Raw genomic sequence first — 22,673 nt, 5'->3', positions numbered from 1 at the left:
TGAACTGTAGCTCCCCAGTGCCGGCAACACTCATGCAGCCCCAGACCATAACACTCCCACCACCATGCTTGACTGTAGGCAAGACACACTTGTCTTTGTACTCCTCACCTGGTTGCTGCCACACATGCTTGAAACCATCGGAACCAAATAATCTTGGTCTCATCAGACCACAGGACATGGTTCCAATAATCCGTGTCCTTAGTCTGCTTGCCTTCAGCAAACTGTTTGCGGGCTTTCTTGTGCATCATCTTTATAAGAGGCTTCCTTCTGGGACGACAGCCATGCAGACCAATTTGATGCAGTGTGCGGCGTATGGTCTGAGCACTGACAGGCTGACCCCTCACCCCTTCAACCTCTGCAGCAATGCTGACAGCACTTATACATCTATTTCCAAAGACTTCCTCTGGATATGATGCTGAGCAGGTGCACTCAACTCTTTTGGTTGACCATAGTGAAGCCTGTTCTGAGTGGAACCTGTCCTGTTGAACCGCTGTATAGTCTTGGCCACTGTGCTGCAGCTCAGTTTCAGGGTCTTGGCAGTCTTCTTATAGCCCTAGGCCATATTTATGTAGAGCAACAGTTCTTTTTTTCAGATCCTCAGAGAGTTCTTTGCCATGAGGTGCCATGTTGAACTTTCAGTGACCAGTATGAGAGAGTGAGAGCGATAACAACAAATTTAACACACCTGCTCCCCATTTACACCTGAGACCTTGTAACACTAACGAGTCACATGACACCGGGGAGGGAAAATAGCTAATTGGGCCCAGTTTGGACATTTTCACTTAGGGGTGAACTCATTTTTGTTGTCAGCGGTTTAGACATTAATGGCTGTGTGTTGAGTTATTTTGAGGGGACAGAATTTTACACTCTTATACAAGCTGTACACTCACTACTTTACATTGTAGCAAAGTGTCACTTCCCCAGTGTTGTCACATGAAACGATAGAATAAAATATTTATAAAAATGTGAGGGGTGTACTCACTTTTGTGAGATACTGTGTGTGTGTGTATCTATACATACACACTTTTCAATCTGAGTAAAAATACATTTGTGTATGTGTTATATATATCAGAGTATTAGAGTGGCACGATTCTGCCAAAAATGAGAATCACGATTTTTTTGCTTAGAATGCATCACAATTCTCTCACGATATATAGCCATTCCTTTGTTGCCTGGGTTTTGGGTCATTGTCATGCTGGAAACCCATCCATGACCCATCTTCAATGTTTTGGCTGAGGGAAGAAGGTTCTCATCCAAGATTTTACAATGCATGGCCCAGTCCATTGGGCCCTCAATTTGGCAAAGTCGGCCTGTACCTTTTAGGCGAAAAACCATCCCAAAGCATAATGTTTCCACCTCTGTGCTTGACTGTAGGGATGGTGTTCTTGGGGACATAGTCAGCATTTTTCTTCCTCCAAACACGGTCGAGTTAATGCCAAAGAGCTAAATTTTGGTCTCATCTGACCACGTTTTTTCTCCCAATCCTTCTCTGAATCGTTTAGATGTTCACTGGCAAACTTTAGATGGGCCTGTACTTGTGCCTTGTTATCATGTACCGAGGCTGAGATGCAAAGAGGGCTCCCCTTGCGGCTGAGTGCGGCACACCCCTGAGGTGGAGACAGAAGATGTAGCGCCCACAGAAGCACTGGTTGCCAGCAGGGTCCTAGGAGTAGGCCGGTGGTTTCCAAAAGGGTCCTGGACTGGATTCCTCAGGAAATCCTCGGGAAGACTGGATAACTGGAGCAACCAGGCAGCAGATGTAAAGACCAGCAGAGGGTCAAACACAGAGGAACAGTCCAAGGGTTCAGGCAGGTAACGGCAACAGGAGCTTAGCCAAGGTCATAGCAGGAAGTAGGCAGAAGCAAGTCCGTTACAGCTGTTTGGAGGGTTCCTTCACACATTCACTTTCACATTCTCATTCTCTTAATACATTTTAGTGCTGCAATTTTATACATTTATGTTGTTTTAGAAAGGTGTTGATTCTATCTATTGTCAGCTGCTCTTATATCAGTGTGCGCGGATTCTCGATGATTGACTATGTAACCCAAGTGTGCCCATTGACAGCCAGCGACAGCCCAACGGAAGGCTTTTGCTATGGCGGCCTGGGGCTGTTATTAGAGAAGCTGTCTAAGGACCCCGACTTGGAGTGGCTTTTGGAGGAAATCTTGGAATACAGAGAACAGATGCTGAATGTCTTAGAAGTGCACTGGAAGATTTGGAATTTCTAGCCAATCAGGAATGGGAGCTGGAGATCGCCTACAGACGGCTGCTAGACTCTGCTCAGTGCCGGGCCTGGGCTCCTCTTGCCTGGGAATATCCAGAAGTACCAGCTGACAGTCCAGAAATCCTGACTGAGGAATCCTGACTGAAGAATCAACAATGTGGCACAGTGTGCTTTGCTCACCTGCACCCACAGTTTTGGATGCGGAGGTCTTATGGCAGATGTGCTAACTCACCTTGATGAACCTGTTTCTGCACAGGACGAGCTTGGATGGAGGAATGCATCTGTCCAGCCGCTGAATAAATGTATGGGAGAAGAGGAATCCATCTTCATTCCACAACCACAGATCACAGATTTAATGGACTTTCCATCGGAAGATGATATGGATGATAAATCACCTGCCAAAGAGTTGGCATTGGGCTCAAGAGCCACCAGACCATGCCCTGGTCTTTCAGCAATTCCAGAGGCTGGGGATTTAATAGACTTTTCTGCTGAGGAGGAATATCCCAGTGAGCCTACAGCAGAAGAGCGGGCATCCAGGCATAGCGCTGCTGACCTCTGCCTGCAACAATTGATGACCCAGGAAGATGTGTGCAAGGCCACTGACTTTTCAGTTTACTTTCCTGCAGAACAGCTGGCATCAGGGCCTAACATCACTGAGCGCTGCCCAACACCAACAGCAGCTTCAGCCTCCTTGAGACAAGAGGCTCAGGGTGAGAAGGTGGTGATCCCCCTCCCCAACAATTAGCCGGAGCGGATTATGTGGAGTCCCCAGCAGAAGTGCTGGCAACCTCTGCCCAGCACCCGCAACAGCTACAGAGTTCCAGGAAGCTGTGGAAATCGGCCCCTCGCCCCAGCGACAAGCTGATGAAGTGAAGCTTCTATACACAGCTGAAGCACTGGCAGCCAGACAGAGTCAACGACCTCTGCCCCACACCTGTGGCAGTTCGGAGGCCCAGGGTGAGAAGGGAGAGGAGGTTGTTGTCCTCCTTCCCAACACTCAGAGTGGAGAAAACTGTCTTCCCTCCCCAGCCAGTATCTGTACATCTGGGAGACAGTACCAGAGAAAGGTTGTCCCAACCGCCAGATAAGGGTAAGGATGATGGAGCAATTGACTCCCCTTCCCAGCAGCAGTTGGTGCCCCAGAATAATGACACCAACCCAACAGAAGAGCTGGCAACAGAGCAGAGTGCGGCTGGCCTCTGCCCTCAACATACAAAAGATGGAGTTCATGTGGTAGTGGATGGGACTGCGGTCTTCACCTCTATATCTCAGGGATGCTGGGCAGTTGGCCCAGGTCCCCAACAGCATGAGGGAGTGAGCCCAGCCACCCTTTCTTCTCTCCAGCGGCTGAAAGGACTCCAGGGAGAAGGGCCAGTCCACGCTTCTCCCCCGCGCGTATGTTCTACGAGAGAGGCAGAGGTTGGCTGGGTGAGTAATGCTCCGTTTGGTACAATTTGCTTTGGGTACTGTGTGGATACAGACATTGGGGGACTGGAACTACAGACTACCTTCAAAGTCAACCCATTTGGGATCCCCTCCTGTGTTAGTCTCCTTCCAAAAGGGGAGAGATGTGACGGGAGTCACTTTGGTTGGGGGGCCCGTGGAACACAGCCTACCTTAGAGAGGTTGGGAAATCCCTCTCTGTCCCCTAGGCCCCTCTTATGTGTAAGTCACCCTGTGTCTATCAGGGACACAGGGTGACCAAGAAGCCCAGTCTGGCCTGCCCAAACCAGACTTCCACAGACTGATCGGCTATGAGAGCTCCACGCGCCCTGCCGGGACAAACTTACAAACTATGTGGAACTTTGTCAAGGAAGCTGCCATGATGGATTGACTCTTTGGGACTTGTTACCCGACTAACTCAGGCACAGACCGATTTGGAGGTCTGGTACCTGGTTAGTCTACCTTTTGTGGGGGGGGGGGGGGGGAGATATGTGACCGAACTCACCGTCACTGGGAGTGAAAGACAGATAATTAACACTGAGAAAATGGTTTGGATAACTTCAAATGGGAGAGTTATATTTATCAACAATATCTCTCATGAAATATGAAGATTTAATCCCACTTTACACTGAGACCTATAGCCTGTTGCCATGAAGTCTGTGACTCCAAAATAAATAAAGCAATGCTTAGATGTGTATTCCATGTACTTCAATGTAGGAGACGGACAGACTGTCACTGGCAGTCTTTTCCTATTGTCTGTCTATTGAGGTGGGATGTGTATTCTGTTACGCCTGTCTGTCCCATTGTTAGTTGTTAATGAACTCACATATTGTTCTGTCCAGATGGTTAGATAATTCAGGTTAATTCTATTTCTGTATACAATTTCATCTGCATATTATAATGTAATCAGGCAACCCCTGACCTGTGTGTGGTAATCTGATCAGGAAGGGGATGTGCTCATGTGTGTATAAATTGAGTGTGAAACTGTTCAATAAAGATGATGTACAGTAAAAGATAAGTTGTCGGCTAGCTTTGTATGGGGGCGGCTGGAAAATCTGATATCTATGTTCACGACTGGGAGGAAGCCGTATACTGACGGAAGTTCGCAAGTACAGTGTGGGTTGCGGTTCCGTTACATATGGCTTAGGAGCATTTTTTTGAGTAATTTCCTTTAATCTGTCGCTTTGCCAATTTTTTTTTCTCTATGCTCCTCTGCCACTCCATTCATGTGCAGAAGCATTTAGAAATATTGGGTAACTTTTGGGAATGGGAGAGCATGCAATCTCCCCCCCCCCCCCCCTTCCCTCTAGGATGTAGTGCTTGAGTTACAGTCACATTTATTAATCCTGTATAAGATTCAATACTTAAATATATTACAGCAGGGAGATTACACAGGATTTAGAATAACTGGGTAAGGGTGCCCTATCGACAAAGCCTATTGGGTTTCCCTTAACCACTTGCCGACCTCCCGCCTCTGTATTACTATGGAAGGCTGGCTTGGCTGCACGAAACAATGTAGCCCTCTCAGCGTCGATCACAGCTGACCGTTCTTCTCTATGAAATGATCACAGAGCACCTGTGATCCTTCTATATAGGATCACAGGTCTCTGTGGTCATTTCACAAGTCCCTGCCCCATACAGTTAGTAAACACTCCCCTAGGCTCACACTTAACCCTTTGATCACCCCTAGGTTAACCCCTTCCTGCCAATGTCATTATTACAGTAACAGGGCATATTTTTAGCACTGATTACTGTAGTAACGGTCCCCTCAAAAATGTCAGTTAGGGGTCCGATCTGTCCACCGCAATGTCGCAGTCCCGATAAAAATCGCAGATCGCCGCCATTACTAGTAGAAATAAATAAATAAAATGACATAAATCTTTCCCCTAGTTTGTAGAGGCAATAACTTTTGCGCAAACCAATCAAAATTCACTTATTGAGATTTTTTTTTTCTTTTACCAAAAATATGTAACAGAATACAAATTGGCCTAAAGTATGAAAAGTTTTGATTTTTATATTTTTTTGGGGGAATGTTCTATAGCAGAATGTGAAAAATATTGTTTTCTCTATCGTTCATCGACAGATGCAGGTCCTTATCTTCATGACTCTTAGGGTTATGCTCCTCCTTCTAGAAATAGGCACTAGGCAGGAAAAAAAAACGCAACCACGCCTATGGGGGCTGTCCCTGCAGGCAGCATAACCCCTCAGACTCTGCTATCATCAAACAGTTTGTTCTGCCTAGTGTTAAGAATAGGACCAAGCTCCCTGCTGGGACTTTGGTCTTAGCAGGGAAAGTTTGTGATTTTTTTTTTTTAACTAGTTAGTTCCTGAGGACCAAAATCCAGAGGAACTACAAGCAACAGCTGGCTGCAGTTTCACACTGGATAATCTAGATCCTTAAGGTCTCCCAGCCTGGCCAGCAAGCATGAGCAGGTTATAGTCCAGAACTAGGCCTCGCCAAAACAGTGCCCCGATGGATGGGGACGAGCCTGCGAGTGGACAGTCTCGCTGGGATGCATCCACCTGTAACGCCCTGAGTCGCAGCTTCCCCTTGGCTGACAGCACCCCCATCCCGGGTGGGAAGTGATCTGTTTCGGAGTGGTGCCCACCTGGTACCGTGGTATGGTGAGTAAAATTGTCCCCCCAAACACCCTTGGTGGCCGCGGGGCGGGCGTGGGCCCTTCCCTGGAATGGTCGGATCTTAGGGGTTCCCTGGCACCCCGGAGGACTGGTCTGGTGCACCAGTTGGCAATTCCCTTCCCCTAGCAGGTTTTACCTTGGGGGGCAGTAATAATGTGGCCGTTATGGCGCATATTTGAGGGTGGTGGATTGTCCTGGGTGGGTCCCTGGCTAGGACTTCTTCCTCTTCTTCTGCAGACAGTGTTTCATTTTTACACTGATCAGGCTGGATGCTTCTCTGTGGTCTGGTAACATTCCTGGGTTTCCCTGTGGGTTTTTCCTCTTCTGCTCTGCTATTATTACATAATAATCAGGGATTGTGAATCCGCAGTAATAGTGGTGGGACCGCGTTTTCAAGGTCTTAAAGGGAAATTACACCAAAAAATGTTTTATTTAAACAATGGAGTCCCAGGATAAAAATGCACCTGCAGACCCCCTGGAAGCGACTGCGGGACCCTCTGGTTCACAGTCACAGACAGTTTTTTTTGCAAAGCCTGATGTTAAAAGTGGATTTTATCATATCTGGTGCTGCCAGCCGCAAACGCCCTCCGCCCTCACCTCCATCGGCAGGGTCTTTGGATTCTGAGACAGATATGGTCACCATGGACACAGACCACCTTGAGGGGTCTGTGCCTTCACATTCTGACGGTGAAGAGGACCTGTCCTCATCAGCCGCCGTGCGGGAACACGCATTGGTGGAAGCCCTGATAGTTTTTGTGCAGGAAATCCTAAAATTGTCTGATGAACCTACAGCGTCAGATATGCTGGTGTCTTTTGTCTCCCGCAAATCCCGTAAATCGGGCAAGGTATTCCCTTGTCCAGAATTGTTTCATACTATTGTGGATGAACAAGTGCGATGCATTAAGCACATGGTGGTGCCTAAGCATTTAGCACGCCATTTTCCTTTTGTGGAGGCTGTGTCCAGTAGGTGGACTGTACCACCGAAAGTGGATTCTCCGGTGGTCATTTTGAATTAAGCGACTCTGATACCGGTAGAAGTCTCCAACCTTTCCGGATCCCGTGGATAGACAGGTGTAATCCTTGTCCCGCCATTTACATGTGGTAGCAGGTCACATGTTAAAGGCTACCTACTGAATGGGTGAAGTTACTGAAAAGTAACTTGGAAACGGTACAGCTTCCTTCTGCGGTACTGGAACAAATAGACCAGTTGACCCCAGCCCTGGTGTTCATGTGTGATACGTCCCTGGACTCAGCTTTGTTGGTGGCCAATACGTCAGCAATAGGGATTGCTATTAGCCGTATTGTATGGCTAAAATGCTGGTCGGCTGACCAGGTTTCTAAGAAGGCTGTGACTGCTCTTACTTTTACAGGGGAGAGGCTGTTTGGATTCTCCCTGGACGAGTTGATCAAAAGTTTCACATGGGAGTAAGAGCACTAATCTGCCCCAATCCTCTAAGTCAAGGCGTCATGTACTAGGCGGGGGCCTTTCTTTACTGCTCACAAACTTCTTTTTCGTGCCTCCGGGTCGCAAGAAATAGGTAAACAGTTTAGGTCTTCTGGGGGTTCCATGAAGCCATGGTCGGAAAAAATCTGGCCAACCTGGACCCGAGTCTGGGGTGGGGGGGGGCGTCTTAGATTCCTTCAGGTACCCTTAATTGAGGACAAATGGGTGCACAAACTGATCCGATTAGGATACAAGATCGAAATTTCGGTCTCGTCCGCCGGACAGGTTCTTCCCGTCCAATCTTCAATTATCCCCATTATTGCAAGGGGCTGTACACGACTTGCTGTCGCAAGGAGTGATTGTGCAGTTTCCCGATCAGGAACGTTTTCAGGGGTTTTATTTAAACCTAATCACCATGCCCAGAAAAAAAGGCAAGGTGCGTCCCATCCTGGATCTCAAGGCCCTGAACCACTTCGTGCTGGTACAGAGGTTTCGGATGGAGTCCATCCACACGGTAGTAGCGTCTCTGCATCAGGGAGATTTCTTAGCCTCCATAGATATCAAGGACACATATCTACACATCCCTATCTATGCTGGACACCAGCAGTTTCTTTGCTTTGAGGTAGCAGAGGAGCATTATCAATTTGTGGCGTTACTCTTTGGTCTCGCCTCCGCTCCCAGAGTGTTTACCAAGGTACTAGCACCGGTATTAGCACTGCTGCGCCAGCAAAGGATTGCGGTACTGGGGTACCTGGACAATCTCCTGTTGAGAGCGGACTCTCATTTAGCCTTGTTGGGGCGATCTGACGATCACGGTCAGAACTCTGCAGGAGTTCGGCTGGAACATCAATTTCAGGTAAAATCCGCGCTGACTCCGGTTCTGAGACTGGATTATCTGGGCTTGACTCTGCATTCAGCCTTGGCGAGGGGTTTTCTTCCCCCAGACAAGCTGCAAAAAAAATTGTGGGGGGCTATTCAGTTGTTGTTTGACTACAATCTGTCCTCTCTATGAGTTTGAATGCGAGCCTGGGGTCTGATGGTATCGACCTTCGAGGCGGTTCCATTTGCTCAGTTCCTTACAAGGCCTTTGCAAAGGGAGATTCTTGTCCAATGGAACAAGGATCCAAAATTCTGTGATTCAGTTGAGCCACAACACAAAATCTGCTCTGTTGTGGTGGATTCAGTTTCCAGCGCTGTGCCAGGGCAAGTCCTTCCTTCTGTTGTTTTGGACGGTGGTGTTTTGTCGGGCTGGGGCGGGGTGCTCGGCAAGCTCTGTGCCCAGGGTACCTGGACGATGAAAGAGTCAAAATTTCTAATAAATGTTTTGGAGTCATTGGACGACTCGTCTGCAAGGTTGTCCGATTCGGATTCAATCAGACAACGCCACGTCTTTTGGCAGGAGTTTCAATGGGGGAAATGCATGAATCAGCCGATATCGACCCCAAGGAGCCACAAGGGGGGGCACCAAGAGTATCGAGGTGGCTGAGATTCTGGCCTGGGCGGAAAGCTTTGTTCCAGCCCTCTCTGCTCTACACATTCAAGGTGTGGAAAACTGGCAGGCAGATTTGTCAGGTGTTGGATCAAGGAGAGTGGTCCCTACACCTGGAGGTGTTCTGCCTCCTGTGCGTTTCGGTGGGGGACTCCCGAGGTCGATCTGTTTGCCTCTCCCCTCAACAAGAAGGTGCAGAGTTTTGTAGCCAGGTCTTGAGATCCTCTGACGCCACAGGTGGCTCCTTGGGGTCGATATCTGCTGATTTATGCATTTCCCCCATTGAAACTCCTGCCAAGGCTTCTGTGCAGGATAGAGGTGGAAAACATTCTGGTCATTCTGGTGGCTCCAGACTGGCTTTGCCGGTCTTGGTACGGAGACCTGATAAGGCTGGTCACTGATACCCCTTGGAGACTTCCTCTCAGGGAAGATCTGCTGTCTCAATGTCCTATCTTCTATCCTGCTTTACAGTCGCTGGCTTTAATGGCATTGCTGTTGAGAGATAGGAGTCTTTCTGACTCTGTGATTCCTACACTCTTAAAGGCTAGGAAGTCAACTTCCAGGAAGATCTACCATTGTATGTGGAAATCGTACATTACATGGTTTGAATTGCTGAAGGTACACCCTCGCTTGTTTTCGATTGCTAGGGTTTTGGCCTTTTTTCAGAAAGGGGTTGAACAGTGGTTGGCTTTGGGTATTATCAAAGGCCAAGTTTCGGCTTTGGCTATATATTTTAAATGCCCATTAGCCACTCATGTCCTAATCCAGACTTCAATCCAGGAAGTGCGCCATTTGGCTCCTCCGAGGTGATCCCCTTTACCCCCGTGGGATCTAAATCTGGTGTTATCTGTTTTTCAAAAGCCTCCTTTTGAAAAAATGTGGGAGATTTTGCTGCTTTCTTTGTCTCAGAAGGTTGCCTTCTTGGTGGGGATCACTTCTGCCCGCAGGGTATCTGAATTGGCGGCATACAGGGATAACTAGATATCTGGTGGTACTTCAACCTAATCAGTCGTTCCTTTCTAAGGTGGTTTCTGATTTTCATCTGAATGAAGACATTGTGTTGCCTTCACTTTGTCCTAAGCTTCAGCATCACAAGGAGTATGTCTTGCATTCTTTGGATGTGGTTCAGGCAATCAGGGTTTATTTAGAGACCTCTGAGTCCTTTAGAAAATCAGACGTTCTTTTTGTCCTTACTGATGGACCTCGTAAGGGATTGGCTGCGTCTGCTGCGACCATTTCCAGATGGATGAGGCAGACAGAGGTACAGGCCTATTCACTGAAGGATCAGGTTCCTCCTTTCCTAGTGAGTCATTCTACGAAAGTGTTGAGTGTCTCTTGGGCTTTTTGCCATCAAGCGTCGGTGCAACAAGTTTGCAAGGCGGCAACTTGCTATCTGTGCATACGTTCACAAAATTCTACAACGTAGATGTGTTGGCATCCACGGATGCTTCTTTTGGCCACAAGGTTTTGCAGACTGCAGTTAAAAAGAGAACTCTGTTTAGTTTCTCTTTGAGGATTACATTTTTCAGGGTGAGCTCCAGTTGTTCCCGGTTGAGCTCCATATTAACTGGTTGGCTAAGTTTAGCTATTGTGGACTTACGTTTTGTTTCTGCTCTGTTTCCAACCCCTCATGATTCTACTGCTTTTGGGACATTCCTATGAAGATAAAGAGCTGCGTCTGTCGATGAATGATAGAGAAAACTGGATTTTTGTAAGAACTTACCGTAAAATCCTTTTCTCTGAAGTTCATTCACAGACGCAGCACCCGCCCCCTCTACTTCTGAGGTATGGGGTCTTTGTCTGCTAAACACTGCTTGCAACTAAACTGTTTGATGATAGCAGAGTCTGAGAGGTTGTTAGTTGGCTTTGCAATGACAAATGTGCCAAATGGTAAAAAAAAAAAAAAAATGCTTTAAGCATTATAAACCTTGGTGTTAAAATATGTGACTGTGACTTTTTTTTTTTTTAAGTAGAGTATTCCAATTTGGTTTTAGAAGAGTTTAGACATCTTGATCTTAGTAACAATCTCTCTCATTAACAGACGTGCAGTACTTCGCAGGTGACTCCAGTTATTGCAGCTAAACATCCGTTTAAAGTGGATTTAAAGGCTGGGAAACTGTACCCATGGTGTAGCTGTGGCCACAGCAAGAAACAGGTAACTGTATAACACTTCTCAACTCGTACAATTACCCATTTATTCATTTATAAAAATCTATCTAAAAGGCAGCTGTTGCCCACAGCACTCAACCAGGTTTTATATAAGACAAGTAACAACTTAATTTCAGCTTTAGTTTTCATAAAGCAGCCCTATGGTGTCCTCCACCACACACACATACACTGGGGAATTCAGTAAGGGCTCGTTCACACTTTTTTCTTTTCTTGTGCATTGCAATAACCCACACAAGTTAGGGTGGTTGTAAACTTCAGACATGAAATATGAACAAAGCATATCCCTCAGCAGTGAGTACTTGTCTCTTTTCCAAAAAAAAAAATATATATTGGTTTAATTTCAAGTAAACAATAATACAAAAAAAAAATACAACATTTCACATATTGCACTAGGTTATTTAGTACAGATAGATCTTTGTCAGTACAATAATGAACAATCATAAAAATAGAGGTGATACAACACAATCATAATCTTTCCAAAGTTTAACAGTGACATATTTGTTGCATCCCCAGGACTATGGGGTTATTCCCAAGTTGCAGCATCCTGCTGTGCAATCAGTTAAAGTGTTACCTAAATGTAAAGGGGCAAAAATGCCATCAAATGGCCAGTCTATTATCCCCTCATGTAAAGCAATGTACACAGATAGCTAACTTGGGGACACACCATTAGCAACGAGACATGGTTCTCCAAGGGGCCCACCTGAAGTGATAACAGAAACCCTATGCTCATTGGCTGCTATTCCTCAGTGTTGCTTAAGGGTAATTTTGCAACCTAGAAAATGATTAACCTAAGAAAAACAGTAGAGAGGAATTCAGGAGCACATTGTCAAGTTGGTATGTATTCCCTATTAGGTAGCAGATCCAGGGGTCCTATATTCTTCGAAACAATTTAGGTTTGCCGGTTAAGATAGCAGAAAGACGTTCATTGACCAGAATCCACATTAATTTGGCCTTCACCAATTGAAAGGGAATTGTGGGTGTCTTTCAGGATCTGGCTATGGAGATTTTTGTGGCCACAAATATAAAGGCAGTCAATCTCCTTGTATGTCTCAGGGCCTCCTTCACTGGATAACATAAGGGTGCTTGTTGGGGGCGCTTTTAGAGGTTTCTATGATTGAGAGAATCAAGTTATAGAGGCAAATCCAAAAGCATTGCCCTTTGGGCACTGCCACCAGATATGAAAAGCCAACCTGGTAGGAACCATGTACCACTGTAACTTGAAAAAGAAACGGTAACCTTCAAAATAGACAATTCAGGCGCTGCGCATTGATACTCAGTTCATAAAATGGTGGAACAAAACTGAAACCCCTCGTAGCTGGGAGGACAAACCGTGCCCCCAAGCATAGCAATATCCTTAATGAAAGCGCTGAGGGATTCTATGAGTCTGTATAGCCACAAACCAGTGTTGTGAAAGCTGGTGGCTGGAAGCTACAATTACCAACCACCAACTTTTACTACACTGGTTTGTGGCTGTACAGACTCATAGAATCTCTCAGAGCTTTCATTGACGTACCACTGTAACATCACCTTATACTGTCGTTTCTCTTATGTATAGGCTTCTATTATCGAGGTGTTTGAGTGATCTATAGGCAAACTGCACCATTTTGTGCCACTCATCGAGTTCCATAGTCTCGCATAGGTCATGCTCCCATTTTTTCATGTATGATAAGTTTCATGAATGTTGATGTTAAGGTCAAATACATTTTGGAGATATGACTTATGAACCTGTTATATTTAGTAAAAAGGATATTCCATAGATGACATGGTCGTTAAGAAGTGTGTATTTGTCTCAATTAACCACTTGCCGACCGCCGCACAACTATTTACGTCGGCAGTCATCCCCTCACAGGGAGGGTCTAGGGACCCTGTGAGTGTCTAGGGAGCAAGCGAGCGCGCGCTCCCGTGTGGTCACAGACCCCCCCGCGCGTGTGACTGGCGGACCCAATGTCCGCCGGTAACTCAGCGATCGTCGCTGCAGAGGGAGAAAGGCAGGTGGCTAGTGTAAACAAGCCGCCTGTCATTCTCCCCTGTGTAGAAACACAGTGATCATACGGTCTACTATGTAGGACCATTGATCACTGTTCCTACAGCTCAAGCCACAGCCAATCACAGTTAGAATTACGCCCCTAGGGACACACACCACTCCTCCCTCTCAAAAAAAGTTAACCCCTTCACTGCCAGTGTAATTTTACAGTAACAGTGCATATGTATAGCACTGATTACTGTAGAAATGTCACTGGTAACCCCAAAAGTGTCAAAAATGTCAGTCAAGGGTCCGATCTGTCCTCCGCAATGTCGCAGTACCGCAAAAAAAAAAACGCAGATCGCCGCCATTACGCGTTAAAAAAAAAAACAACAAAAATCTTTCCCTTAGTTAGTAAATGCAATAACTTTAGCGCAAACCAATCAAAAATTTAGATTTTTAAATTTTTTTGGGGGGAATTTCATATAAAAAAATTTGAAAAATATTGCTATTTTTGCAAAATTGACGCTCTTTTTTTTGTTTATAGCGCATGATCAAAAAATCGCACAGGTGATCAAATACCACCAAAAGAAAGCTCTGTTTGTGGGAAAAAAAGGACGTCAAATTCGTTTAGGTACAGCGTCGCACGACCGCGCAATTGTCCGTTAAAGTCACGCAGTGCCGAATCGCAAAATAGGCCCTGGTCAGGAAGGGGGTAAAATCTTCTGGGGCTTAAGTGGTTAAGAGCGCCAAGTGTCATTTCTGTATCCTGCTTTGTTCCTCTGCTATTAGCATGAATCACTTCTGACAAACTTTCCTGTCACTGAGAGAAAAAAGGTGATAGGGGAAGGATCTCCAGCTTGACCACCACAGCTATGTTCCTGTGGGCTGTGTGAAAGGGGGGGGGGGGGTCCCTTCCCCCCCCCCCCCCAATCAGCTGTCAGAGCTCTCCTCACTGAGCTCTGCAAAGTGTAATTTCAGATCTCTGCTCCCTTTTTCTTACAGCTCAGAAAAGATTTATAAATTCTAGATTTGTTTCATATCTCTATCACCTGAAGCCAGTCACTTCACTTGATATATGTAAGGGTTTACAACCACTTTACCACATACTGTGCACTGTTGTACATTAACATGTGTAGCCTTAAGGCAACCCATTCATTTTAGGGCTCATGGACACAGGGCAGCTGAAAACCTTTTCTGAACGCTGGAAACCAACAGCAAAACCCGTACATTTTTACACCTTTTACATGCCACGTTTTTGCGCAACATTTAGCAATGGTTATGAGCATTTGGTTAGAGGCATTTTTTAAATTTAACCTCAGGAGACCCTCCCAAATCCAACAATGCATTAAAAACAAGTACATTATTAACTATTTCAGCCATTCAATGACCATGTGTGAGGAAATGCTTCTGATGTTGCTGAGGCTCCGAAGACGTTGAAAATTTCATGAGAGTACCAGAGTTCATTGCTACTGGACTTATCCATTGATGTTTTCCCCTTTTAAAAATGCTTATAAACGCAAACGTTCATTAAAGCAGTTTACTATAAACTACTAAGTGTACATGTACAAATAAGATAACATAGAGGAGAGTTCAGGGTCTGCTGAAAAAAACACCCAACTTCTCCTAAACTTCACTTTAGCAGCTGTACATGAGGCCTTAAAGTGGGCTGTCTAGAGAGGGGTTAGACATTCTTTTACAGTGGTGCCACTATGGGGTGCGGGGGGGGGGGGACCGCACTTGGGTGGCACCCGCCAGAGGGGTGACACCATACCTCCCAACTGTCCCTGATTCGGAGGGAACCATCCCGGAAAATGGTCTGAGTCCCGGCAAATCAGGGCTGAGTCCTGTAATTCCCGCGGCGGTGCGGGCGGCTTGGTTCCCGCTCGCCACGAGCAACACATGCTAGCTGGTTCCGGCATCTTTCCTTCCCCGGCTGCCTCGAACAAGTCCTTCTCAGACCAGTGCCCTGAACCCGCCCCTCCTCCTTCCTGTGTTTTCCTGTACAGTTGATTGTAGACCTCGCAGGAAAAAAACAGGTTAAAAAATTTTACTAAAAAGAAAAAATTTGCCAGGACCAGAGATCCCAGCTGTTGGCATTAGATCACTCCCAGTGAAGTATAGACTTGATAGACTGCCTCGGGTGCACCACAAGCCTCAGCGGGCCCGGAGACTACTCTGAACAAAGAGACATCCGAAGCGTATAATTGCTCAAAGTCATCTGACGCTTTATTCCTTCCATACAGCTTATATGATAAAAATGTCCTTAACAGGAGAACACAGTTAAATGTTCAATTTAACATACACAGTTACACCTCCCCTTGGTCACCTGAGATGTTCCCACAAAAATACATTGTTTCATTATGACTTTATGTAGAGAGACAAAAACCAACTGTGTCTGGGAACTGTACAGCTATTGCTTGGGAAGAACAAGATAAGGGCAATAAAAGAACACTGAGACCTAACTAGATTTTGTTCTCCGCAAAATACATGAGAAATACACTTATTATTTCAACGTTCATAAAATGTCAGCTAGAAAATCAAAATGGTTGAACTATTGCTCAGACAAACTAATAAAGAAGAACTCTTGCTAAAATTCTTCTTTCAATCCCCTCTTGAAAATTATTATATTTATTTACAATGATTTTCTCTTAACATTTATAGTCTAAGGAATGGGGTGAAGTATGATGTAAGATGGTGGTTAGATCTAGTCCTACAACATTACCGTTATACATGAATAAATTGTCTATACCTTTGCTAAGCATTTTCTTAAAGCAGGGTACCACACAAAGCATGAGGGTACCGATTATAATAATTCCTAGCTATACCAAAGCTTGCTTCCAACTATTCAATCACCTAAAATATTGATCCCAAGGGTTGTCAATGTGACCTTACCCTTAGGGCCAGCACTATCAGGAATGTAAATATAACATCCATCTACTTTATCAATATATACACAAGTTTCACCTTTTTGTACAAGGATCATATCCAGAGCCATTCTATTCTGGAATGTCATCTGGGAGGTAACTTCTAGTTGTTCTTAAAACATGAACATGTTTCCCTATGAAGCGATATCTCTTTCATGGCATCTAGTCTGTAAGTATTGCATATACATATGAGGAGTGGGTGTAACACATTTTGCTAAGCATACCATAGCGCACTTGACAAATGCATACAAAAATAAAATGAAAACTACCACTAAGACTATGCTGGTAGCGATCCCCTTTAACCATCCAAAATACTTGATCCCGAGAAAAACTCATCCCATGGATTGGTAAGGCCTGAATTCTTCTTGGGCTCAACCGACAAACTCTCTAGCTTTCGGATAGCTAATGTGACCTTTCCATTGGGACCAGTATTACTGGGGATGCATGTGCAGCGTGTACCTATTTTCTCTATCATGTGACAGACCTCTCCTTTCTCTGCAAGCATCATATCTAATGCTACCCGATTCTGAAAAGCCATTTGTGAGGTGGACTCTAATTGTTCTGCTATTCCCTGGAGGGCATCTCGTGTGTAATTAACAAACCTCTGCTGATTAAAATAAATGTCATTTATCCAATCTACATTCTTATTAATTGTAACTACAGTATGTGAAACAGTGATTCAAATGCAGCCGCTACCTGATCTCGGGCCTTAAACTCATTTGGGACCCCTCTTGGAAAACCTATGGCATCTACATAAACATGTGGGTCAAAACTACCCATGGGGACCTCTCTTTTGTTTCCCTGTAGTTCTAGTGTTCTCCTTAAGCTGATGTGTGTTTTCGTCCTTCTCAGTGAATATGTGTAGGGGCATTATTGTTTTAGCAAGGGCACATTGTCCTGTCCACTTTCTGGACAGCCTAGTCCTTATTTTCATATATCCAATATATGTCTCCCAAAGACATTGTTTGATTCTCTATAACAGTAGACCTGTAGGTGGAGCAGTAACCCTCTGTAAAATTTCCTAAAAATCTACCCCCACCACTGTGTCTGGAATAACATGTGTAGCTATCTGGGTAAATGGTGATAGATCCAGTGGGCCTAGATTCTTTAGTTATAATGGGATATTCCTTTTTCCATGTTTCACAGTTAGAATGGTTACTAGAGGTATTGGTAAAACAAGTTTCTACATTCTCAGTGATGTTAAGGGGCACCGTACCCAAGTGTGGCCTAGCTCCTCCACAAACATAACAATCTGACATGTTATGTGAGCTAGCACTATACCTCATCCATTCTAACCATAAGTTTACATCAGAGAACCCTGTCTCCACAGCAGTGCCTCTCAACTCCGGTCCCCAGGGCACACCAACAGGCCAGGTCTGCAAGAAAACTGAAACACATCACAGGTGACATAATCTGCCTCTCAGCGACTGCAGCACTCCAGTCCGTATCTCCCCAAGGCAACACTTAAAATCTGGCCTGCTAGTGCGCCCCGAGAAACAGAGCCGAGAAACACCGCTCTACGGCCACAGTATCCTCAAAAGTGGGGTCTGCTATAGCTATCATTTCTCCCAAAGTCTGTACACGGGGCCTTAAAGGATTGGTCTCTTGTACCTGTATAGGGCCATACATATCTCTTAGCTGAAAAGGCTTTCTGAAGCTAGTGTACCCTGATCTCCACCAGGTACCCAAAACGTAAGTTCCACTATCTTCTGGACTAGATTTTTCCTATGGTCAGTCTAAATTGCTCGGGAACATGTTTAACAATTGTCATTCTGCTTATAAGTGTCTTCCCACTTTTACACTTTTATCCTTGCTAGTAGTAGGTTTGTACTCCTAATTGTCTCCCGTGTTCCAACCCACTAATCCCCAGTGTCCACATTCATTCCCCCAGTATTCATTCGTGACACACACATAGATATCCCTAGACTCTGGAATGTCCTTACACCAGTGATATAGCCAAGCAAGGACAAGGTACTATGTCACAATACTCAAAAATGAAAGTGGCTACTTGAATGTTTGAAGAATTATACCAAAATGTGGTTACATCGCCTGTTTTCATAATAGCTATGTGGGGATATTTGGAAGGGGCTGACGCAGCTCTTTTCCTCCTAACAAGTCTCTGTGCTACAGGGATCTTTGTTTCTTCATTCCCCTCTTCGGCAGAGGGTGTGCTGTTCTGGCCTCCACACAGTCCTTCAAGGGGGCCTAAGTCCTCTGGGTGATATATACAGTTAGTTATGATCCAAGTTGGAGTGAACACTAGTTCCTTGCTATGAATACAGTCATTTTGCTAATTTTCAGAGACTATAACACCTGCTTCACTCGCTCTTCGAGGATTTTCAACACCTGCGTCTCCTCCTTTATCTGTGTCTTTATCTTTGCCTTGCTTCGCACAATCCACCTTATTCGACTGGCATGGATCCAGGCTTGTTGGTTCTCCACAAGGACAGCGATTCTGGTCACTGCGACTACCTTTGTCTTTTGGTCCAAAACGAAATCCAGCCTTGGTCCTGTGATGTGGCAACAGCTTGACCACTACTTCATCTCCCACCTTGAAGGGATGAGTTGGTATCTATGAGGAAAAAAGAAAGGTGCGAGCAACTTTTTCATTCCACTTGATTCAAAATTCTAATTACTTTTTCTCAACTCTTCTTTGATTGTCCTATTTATCCTTTCCACTATACCTGAACTCTGTGGATGACCATCTATTTTCAGGATTTTAACTAGTTCCTGGCATTCTTTTTAATATTAAAGCTGAACCATTATTAGAACTAATTCAAAGCAGGCATCCCCATCCAGGAATAATCTCCTGATTGAGAATGCGTGCCACCGTGTGGGCATCTCCCTTTTGTGGCCCTAAAAGCTTCCACTCATCTGCTGAACATGTCCACTATTAACTCTTGTTTCTACCCTGTGTTGGACTTATGTGTGAAATCTATTTGTATATGTTCATGTTTGGCCTTATGTGTTTGTTTGTGTTGTTCCTAATACAGGTGATGCACCTAGCAACATATGCTTTCACTAATTTAGGCCTGTAAATGCAAAAAAAACTTCAGTAAAAAAACTTCAGTAATACTTCATATGTTCTTTCCCACCCCCTGTGTCCTATTCCATCATACTAGGCAATAGACAGTGGGGCGCTAGCTGCGGGGATACAAGATCTCCCCTCTTTTAGAAAAAGGCTATTCTCAACTTTTTCTAAACCATCACCTAATTCCTTAAACCTGTTCTGTAGCATGCGTTTGTAGCTCTAATAATGTGTGATCTTTTGGCCTGACTTTCAGCTCCAAAACCAGGAACCATCTACAAAAACATCCTCTGTTCCCTCTATGGCTGTCCTGATATATTATGCTATACAATCATGTTGTGGTGTAACACACTCTTTAATCCCAGTAACCCATTTAAAACTGGGGTCTACCTAGGGCAAATGATGTGGCCATCCCCATTACCATCTCACAAGATGCTATGTTTGGAGTCACTTCAGGCATGCCTTAGGCCTGGACTGCGACCATCTTTGGACAAAACTATAGGGCAAAGTCTACCACCATACTCCTGGGCAAGTACACCTGTCATGGTCTTACAATTGTCCCTTGCATAAACACAAAACATTTTTCCATAATTTGGGAGGCCCAGTGCAGGCGCTACAACCATAGCATTTTTCAGATACACAAACGCATTCAACATTACTTGTGACATTTCTGGACCTGTGGCTTGTCTCAAAATGTTGTCATAAAATAGGAGCAGTCGGATCCATTGCAATCAATGATCCGGCTTTTGTTGGCGGGCAAGACCCACTGTGGGCTGGCAAGACCCACGTGACTGACTCTCCTTTTCCCCCTCTGTGAGAACAAAACCAAGGTAAACAACACTTTCCTGACACCATTGTCATTATTCCTGTGACACTTTGTGTCCACGTACATGTAAATTTCTCAATGAACTCACTCGCTCTGACTGGCCTCCACAGAGTGACTACATATGTTATCCACATATTGTAGCGGGACTGACGCATGAGCAGGTGTCCATCCCCTCTTGCGTGGTCTGGAGAACTATAGAGCAGACAACTAAAACTGTCTACTTGGCCCTGAGGCATTTCTACACCAGGTCAGTTACCTGGACTGAAAAAAAAAACAAGAAACAAAGATGGCTGTGTCTCCTTGTCCACTAGGACGCTAAAAAAAACGCATTACTTCAACCAATCACTGTAAAGTGGGTAGCATCGAATGGTATGGCTATCAGTAGAGATGGCACATCAGATACCACTTGCATACTACAGTCAAATAAAACTAAAACTTTTTGGCTCCGTGCCAATCTTACTAAAAAAACTTTTTGGCCTTGTGCCAATCTAACAAAAACCTGTCCTGAGGTTCCCCTTCCTTAATAGAGGACACCCCTAAAATATCACCCAAAAACTGAAATCAGATAAAAAGGTAATCTGATTTGAAACTTTTGGCTCGGTGCCAATAGGTCAAAATTTTGCACCAGAGCTCCCTTTACATTTAGGGACACATTTGCAGAATGTAATTTCTCATTATCTATAATTCTATAAAAAAAAACTCAAAATATCTTGCCGACTATGGCGAACTATGTTTTGCCTGATAAAAACTGTTTTTGTTCACTATTATTACTCTTCCCAGAGGTTCCTATGCTTTATGCACAAATGTATAAATGGAAAAAGTCCAAAAATTCCATACAAAAAAATAATTGCATATGTGTGGCTCCGCGCAAGAAGTGATCCCCCCTCCCTAGGAATGTGGGAACCACCTCTCCCTAGAAATGTACCAACGTCAAAGCCAACATCGCAGTTTCAAACAATTATGTATGTCTAGCTTGGAAAATGAATATTCAGAACAACAAAAAACAGGGGCGCCATGTTATCTTGTGAGGTAGTACTATTTTAAATGTACCTTCGGCCAAGAGCCTGTCTAATGTATGCCTGACTCCATCCTCCCTAACAAACTAAGTGGGCACCTAGGTATTATTCTGAAACCGTGCCAAATGATTGAGTACTCTCCTGACTCCTCTATAATTGGCAAAGGGGGGTTTCTAAATGTCTTGGTGGGGATCCAATTAATTCCCATTGGAGGTTCGGCTTCTAATGTCTCTCCATTCCAGAATTCTTGTGATAATGGAGCTGCAAATCGCTCCACAATCCACGAGAATTGGAAGATTCATGCCATCTACACAAAGTGAAATCATAGGCAGTTGTTGATAATTGAGAGACACACGGGGAAATGCCGAATCCCCGCCTTCTGGGCACCATCATTGTTGCAGATGTTGGGGCTGCTAGTTAATGTTAAATTTAACTCTAGGCTTCTGTTGCTGTGGCTGGTCAGCTGCGGGGGAATTACTGACACAACGGTCCTCATAAGGGCAGTCCCTTTTCCAGTGATTTGGATCCCCACAGTTGAAACAACCACTCCTTTGCAGAAATCTATTATTAAAAGGGGGCCTATTCTGAGAATGCTCTGCTCTGCCCCTGAATCCCCCCTTGCCTCTTCCACTTTGATAGCGTCCCTGAAAGGGTGTCTGAAAATGTGTAGCAATGGACTGTTTCTCTCTGGGGAGATCAAAACATCCCGCTGCATCCTTTTCTGTTATGGCTTCCTGGAAACCATCCATGTCTTTGTTTGTTTGTCCAGTCTGAAACTTGCTGTTTCACAATTAACATGTACTGGGACTTTAAATTATTGATAAATGTCTGAATCATGAGGCTGTGCCATTCCTTGGTGACACTTAAACCGGCCTCATGATTCCATACATTTAAACCTTGTCCAAAACTCCAGGACAGTTTCACCTGACTTCTGCTTACAAGCAATTGCTGTGGCAAGTGAAGGATATAGACTAGCAATGGGGGCACCAGGGGCATACGGGGGTGGACATCCCGAATGACCCAGATGTGATTTTTCTGTATTTGAGCAGAATCTCAGTTTCTCCACGGCGTGGAGACCTGGAGCTTCTTTGCCTTTCAGGTTACTTTTCGGCCTTTTTGTCCTCTTGTCTGTTTTATTAATCTCTGTCCAGATTGCTAAATTATCGACCCACGGGTCTGTATATGTATATCCACCCGATACCCGGGCGACATATGCTTTGCATGTCTCCTCCGGTTCGGGTGGGGGGGTGTTCTTAGACTGACTTTTCCCCATTCCCAAGGATATCACAAATATCTCTCCCTGACAGATAATACGGACAGATTGCAAAGCTTTCTTTTCTGTGATATACCTGACTCTTAATATCTTCTAGGCTAAATCCTTCAATACATTTCACATAACAATGTACATTAATTCTTAATACTCTAACTTTAGGTAAACCGTCCTGAAATAATAACCTCTACCTTAATTTACTTCCAGGAATATTACTCACCAAATATTCCCGGC

General features: G+C 44.9%; 1 protein-coding gene across 1 annotated transcript in view; it reads left to right on the top strand.

Moving 5' to 3' along the window:
• CISD3 (CDGSH iron sulfur domain 3) overlaps positions 1-22,673 on the top strand; it is a 35,279-nt gene that overhangs the window by 5,360 nt on the left and 7,246 nt on the right. The window contains exon 2 of the mRNA XM_082273004.1: positions 11,282-11,395. Coding sequence (XP_082129130.1) covers positions 11,282-11,395 — 114 coding nt within the window. The remainder of the gene's footprint in view (positions 1-11,281; positions 11,396-22,673) is intronic.

This window comes from Pelophylax lessonae (assembly GCF_965119305.1).
Source record: "Pelophylax lessonae genome assembly, chromosome: 11".
NCBI classification, from domain to species: Eukaryota; Metazoa; Chordata; class Amphibia; order Anura; family Ranidae; genus Pelophylax; species Pelophylax lessonae.
This window is presented reverse-complemented; position numbering and strand designations above follow the sequence as displayed.